General features: G+C 45.0%; 1 protein-coding gene across 1 annotated transcript in view; it reads left to right on the top strand.

Annotated features, from left to right (window-relative positions):
* Positions 1-2,370: 2,370 nt before the first annotated feature.
* The window catches only part of ASZ1 (ankyrin repeat, SAM and basic leucine zipper domain containing 1), a 52,220-nt gene continuing 48,511 nt past the window's right edge, over positions 2,371-6,079 (top strand). The window contains exons 1-3 of the mRNA XM_041728037.1: positions 2,371-2,484; positions 3,074-3,173; positions 5,507-5,629. Of these exons, the coding sequence (XP_041583971.1) occupies positions 2,371-2,484; positions 3,074-3,173; positions 5,507-5,629 (337 nt within the window). The remainder of the gene's footprint in view (positions 2,485-3,073; positions 3,174-5,506; positions 5,630-6,079) is intronic.

Here is a 6,079-nt window from a genome sequence, read left to right as displayed (position 1 = left end):
ACCATCATTTTGGGGATTAAGTCTCAATATATGAACTTTAGGGGAAAGGAAACACAAACATTCAAACTATAAAATCTGAATTTACAAACAAAAAACCTTGTTGTGTAAATCCCCAACTTCTAATAATCAATTATATGTGTAATATGTGTATAACTCCCAAATTTATATTTCCAAGACCAGCCTTCCTCCTGAACTCCATAGTTGAACATCCAACTACCCACCTGACAGCTACACTTCAGTGTTTCCTTTTGAATATGTTAATTTTGAGATGCTCATTTCATCTTTAGGTTTATCCTTTGTCTTGCCCCATCTTAGTAAATGGTACCACCGATCAGCCAAATGCTCAGACCAAAAAACCTTCTTTACAGAAGAGTTTGTCTTCAAATAAGACACACATCAGAATGTTTTTCATTAGTTGAAAAATATTTAATGTTCAATTTTTCTTACAGTAAAATCCAAACTACTTACATAAGTCCCATAAGGTCTTCTCCTTATACACCCCTTCCTTCATGATGGTCCAGCCTCAAGCCTCCTTTTGGTCCAAGCAGGGCAGGGATGAAGATGGAATGAGGTGTCCAGGTACAAAATAAAAGAATTACAAGTGCTTCCTTAAATTTTGCTTGTGATGCAAAAAAGGATGCCACCAGCTTAAAGAAGTCTCACTTGCCTGCCTTAGTCTCAGGCCTAAGTGCAAGCTTTTTCCTGGCTTCAGGCTTTGGTACTAGCCATTTCCTCCGCCAGGAAAGCTCTGCTTTGACTTTTTTATGGCTGGCTCCTCCTCATTCAGAATTTTACTCAGGTCTAACTACCTTATCTAAAATAACCATAATAGTAGTAGCTGAAATTTATTTACCTCTTAAACAACGCCAAACTCATTACTTTATTTACTTTACTCAAAGAATGCTGCCTGATGGGTACTATCATTATCTCCATTTCACAGATTAGTAGGAGAGTGAAGCAGAAGAAAGAGGCTAAATTGCTGGAGGGCACACAGCTAAAGGCAATAAGTGGTGTGGCTGGGAAACCTAAATGGGTTGATTCCAGAAACCCAGGGCACTTACCTCCTTTGTGGTGACTCTAATTTGCAATAGCCTTAATTTGTTTACTTGCTTCTGGTCTTTCCCGGCTGAGAGGTGAGCTCCTCAAAGCAGCTCGTGTTATCTCTGATGTCTCCCCAAAACCTAGTTGTGCCTGGTTGGATTCAAGAACCTGTAACACTTATCGAAGGATGCGTTTAGGAAACACAGGTGGGGGCCCAAATAACCAAACTACCTAAAAATACTTACCTGCGAGAGTCTCTGAAGGAAATAATTTCAAAATCTCATATTGGAGACTTTTTTTTTTTAAGATTTATTTATTCATGAGAGACACACAAAGAGAGAGAGGCAGAGACACAGGCAGAGGGAGAAGCAGGCCCCATGCAGGGAGCCCGATGTAGGACTCAATCCCGGGTCTCCGGGGTCACACCCTGGGCTGAAGGCAGATGCTGAACCACTGAACCACCCAGGGGTCCCTTGGAGATTCTTTAAGGAAAAAAAAAATGTATTACACAAACTTTTAAAGAGCGGTATACGGGGACGCCTGGGTGGCTCAGCGGTCGAGCATCTGCCTTTGACCCAGGGCGTGATCTTGCGTCTCGGGATCGAGTCCCACCTCCGGCTCCCTGCATGGAGCTGCTTCTCCCTCTGTGTCTCTCATGAATAAATAAATAAAATCTTTAAAAAAAAAAAAAAACGGTCCGTGGCTATTTTCCTTTCAAGTCGTCTCGAGGGACACAGACGTGCGTCATCCCTCAACGGATCTCCTCGGCGGCAGCGACAATCAACGTGTTGCCGTTTCCAGACCCAAGCGACGGCGACCCGAGGTCACGTCAAACTCGGAGGAGGCCTCTTCCTTCGGGGACCGCGTTCTCTCCTGCGGGCGGGCTTTCTCAGGGGAAGGACGGTCTACGCGTGGCGGCGCGTGGCGACGGCTTTGGCAGGGAGGGAGGAAGCCTCGTCCTACTTGCCGTCACAGTCCCCGTCACGGTCCGCCACCTCGGAGGGCGGGAACTTCCTCAAACGACTACCCCACACCTACCCCGAACGAAGAGCGAGTCCGTCCCTGTAAGGGAGCGTCAGCACGGAGCAGAAGCAAGGCCGCCGGGGGCCAGAGCCGCCACCTCAAGCCCACCGGGTCCTCAAGCCACCTCCGCCCACCACAGGTGCGACGACCAGGCCAAGGGCAAGTGAGCGCGACTGCGCATGCCCGCGCGACTGCGCATGCCCACGCGCCTGCGCAGGAGGGCCCAAGGCTTCCGCATGCGCACCTTCTCTCGCGCCCCCTGCGTGCTTCCGCAGTGCGCAGGTGCGGAGGGGGACGTCGGTGGGCATGGCGGGCATGGCGGCCGGCGCGCTTCGCAGCCAGGCGGTGGCCGGTGGAGGCGAGAGTAGCGAGAGCGAGGATGACGGCTGGGAGATTGGGTATCTCGACCGGGCGGTTCAGGTAGCTCACGAGGCCTCGTTTTGGCCGCCCCTGGGTCAGCCCCCCACCCCGGGCCCTCGAGGGCTCCACCTGGTGACGCTTCTTGCTTGAGTGTGTTTCCTCATGGAAAGGGGCTTGTAGACGCCCCGCGAGCCCTCGAGATTTCCCGGCCTCTGCTGCGTTGTCTTTCCGTCGAATGTGCCTCTCTGGGTGGTCCACGGAGCTCTTTTGCCCCCCCCCCCGTGCCCTCTCTCCTCCCCCCTCGTCTCCCCTCCCCCCTCGTACCTCTCCTCCTCACCCTTTCCCCTCCCCCTCCTCCCCTCCCTCCTTTCCCCTCCCCCCTCCCTCCCCTCCCTCCTTTCCCCTCCCCCCTTTCCCCTCCCTCCCTCCCATTACCCATCCCTTCCAAGGTCATTCCGGACATGAATTCCTAACAAGCCTTGTATGCGGACCCGCCCTCCGCCTCCCCCCTCCCCGAACGTGCCCCCCCCCCCCAAGCCAATCCTGGCTTTCTGATGTACAAAAACACGGATAATTTAAATTTTTTTTTTTACTTTCTCCTTTGTTTTGTTTTGTTTTGTTTTGTTTTGATGTTTTTTTTTGTTTTTAGAAATTAAAAGGGCCATTACTCCCCGAAGAAAAGAATGAGACGTTTAAAAAAGCACTGACCTCAGGAGATACTTCATTGGTCAAGGAGCTCCTGGATTCCGGTGAGACACCAGGGATGGTCTCCACCTTGTACACCTTGCACACGCTCGTCCGCAGCTGCAAACGCTCGTCTCCCTCCCCTTCTTGGAAAAGATCCGGAGTTGCTTTTTCTAGCGGAAGTCCGAGGAGCGTGGAGCGTATCGAGGGTTGTGTATAATCCTGCGTGACTCGGACGTCATTCTGCCTTCTTTTCTTCCTTGAATCTGAAGCGCCACCCTGTCGCTTCCATCAGTTCTTCTACTTCCTTCAAGAAGCCTGTTCTTCCCCCACTCCAGTAATCTTTTTTTTTTTTCTTTTTAAGATTTTATTTATTTATTCATGAGAGACACAGAAGCAGAGACACAGGCAGGAGAAGGAGAAGCAGGCTCCATGCAGGGAGCTCGAAGTGGGACTCGATCCCGGGACTCCGGGGTCACGCCCTGGGCCAAAGGTGTCGCTAAACCGCTGAGTCACCCGGGTGCCCTCACACCAGGGATTCTTACACGTTTTTCTCAGCGTTTCCTGTCTGCAATATTGTATGTCTCCAGAATTGTTTCTAGTTAATATATATTTTAGTTCTGTTCTCTCTTCGTGCTAGTTGTGTATGTGTGTAATGGGGCCTGAGGCAGGAATCACAGGCTGTGGATATCTATCCCAGCTTTTTTGCCTATTCGTTGTGGTTCCCTGGGAAAGTCATTTAAACTTGCAGAGCATCAGTTTCTTTATGCAAAGCGTCATAATTCTGTCCAGGTTCCTATAACATTTTTCTGTGATCAGATTAAATGTTCTGTTTTTAGTTACCTGTTGTTGGGGACGCCTCGGTGGCTCAGCGGTTGAGCATCCATCTGCCTTCCGCCCAGGGCATGATCCTGGGCTCCCTGCATGGAGCCTGCTTATCTCTCTGCCTGTCTCTGCCTCTCTCTGTGTCTCTCATGAATAAATAAATAAGATCTTTAAAAGAAAAAAAAATACCCAAAATAGGAATATATGAGTTGTTGATAATCGTGATTGAAATTATCCAAAGGAGTAACAGACATTTACTATATACCTGTAAATCCAAAAGATTCACACAGGCCATAGGTAAATGACATATATAGCAATATGTTTTCCTTTTATGTTAGAGACATTGCGTGGCTTACTGAAGGAGGAATCATTTAGGAAACAGTACAGCTCCAAGTTTGATTACTAACCCTGCCCCTGATGGCTCTATTATCTTGACCAAGTTACCAAACCTTAAGCTTTAATTTCCTCCTTTTAAGTTGGGGATGCATTATATCGAAGGGTTTTGGGGTGTATTAGAATGAAAGAATACATAAAACATACGGACGTTAAGTAAATATTAGCTGCTCTAACAAAAAAGAAAGAAAGATCCGTGTGACTTTGTGGATAGTGGAGCTTGAGTTTGTAATTGAAGAATGAAACAATAAAATTTGAATAATTGAAACAGGCTTAATACCTAATATGAACACATGTGAGAGCGTGCATAGTGCTGGTTGGGATGGAATAGGCAGAAATTTGCTTTAGAAAAGAGAATTTGCCATGGGGCTTGAGTTTGCAGTAAAACTAGGTGCAGTGAAATGATGGAGGCTCTTGAAAGATTAGATTTTGAAAAGACCTACTACTGGTAAAGTAGATACTTAGTCAACCTTTAGAGATTTTTTTTAATTACAAAAATTTTTTGAATTAATTTTCAAAAGCCACTAATAAATATATAGGTATACATAGAAAGATAGCTTTGTGCCCACTTTCTCCCTCAGTACCCTGAAGTCTTTTAACTTCCACAGGTAACTCTTAATTTAGCATTTCCTACCAGGTGTCATCATTTTACACTTTAAAAAATATTTTTAGGTTTTTGCCTTCCAAAGTCATTGTTGGTTTTGATACCTATTTCTGTACCAGTTGAGAAACTTAATAAAAAAAAAAAATGAAGGTTCCCTTTGAGTCAGCTGCTTCTAATAGTTGGAAGATGGCTCTAGTTTTTGTTATTCTGCTAATATCTTCGGTTCTCTTTAAATTACTAAATATTTCAGATATACTAAATGGTATAGCAGTTTGTCTCCTGACCCTGGAGATACCACTGTACTATAGTTGGTATTTATCATTCTTATGCATGTCTGTATATTTTTATTAAATATGTGTGTATCCCCAACCATATAGTGTTACTTTGAATGTTTTTGAGCTACAGTCATTTACTGTGTGGATCCTTTTACACTTAAGCCATTATTACAAAGAAATTCGTTTCTGTTTTAGAGTACATGGTATATGTTACTGTGCACAGTACTTTTTTTTATGAAGGTGGCTGTGATTTTTATTTTGGTGGGGAAGGCTGTTAAAGGGTTGCTTTTTATGTTGACAGGCATTAGTGTCGATTCCAGCTTTCGGTATGGATGGACTCCGCTTATGTATGCTGCTAGTGTTTCCAATGTAGAACTGGTTCGGGTCCTTTTGGACAGAGGTGCTAATGCAAGCTTTGATAAGGGTAAGATGTTTTAAACATTTAAAATATGTATTTACTTTGTATGTATCTCTGTTTAGAAGCCTAATTATAGTCTGTTTAGGGGTGGTGATACACACTTTCCACGCTCAGTTTTTATATATTCACTTTAAAACAAACCTTTGCACCTGAAAAAAAAATAAGGTAAGATGTTGAGATAACTCAACTGATTATGTTGTTTTCTGTGATTTTCTGGATTCCCAAGTAGCTGTTAGGCAAAGTGAAAAAAAGCAAAGCAATTAAAAAAAAAACCTTCCAATCATATTCTGTAATTAAGATACAAAGTCAAGTTAAAAACCATAGATTTTTTTTTTTGGGGGGGGGGGGGTGAGGGGAGCCTCTCTTTCCAAAAGAGTTTCCGTAGAACTTTTGACTTCTCTGCTGGAGGGCTTGGGTTATTTTTCAAAGGAAAAATGCATTGAAAGAAAACAAAAG

This window comes from Vulpes lagopus, chromosome 13 (genome assembly GCF_018345385.1).
Source record: "Vulpes lagopus strain Blue_001 chromosome 13, ASM1834538v1, whole genome shotgun sequence".
Classification (NCBI taxonomy): Eukaryota; Metazoa; Chordata; class Mammalia; order Carnivora; family Canidae; genus Vulpes; species Vulpes lagopus.
The sequence above is the reverse complement of the archived record's forward strand: the minus strand, read 5'-3'. Positions and strand labels throughout refer to the sequence as shown.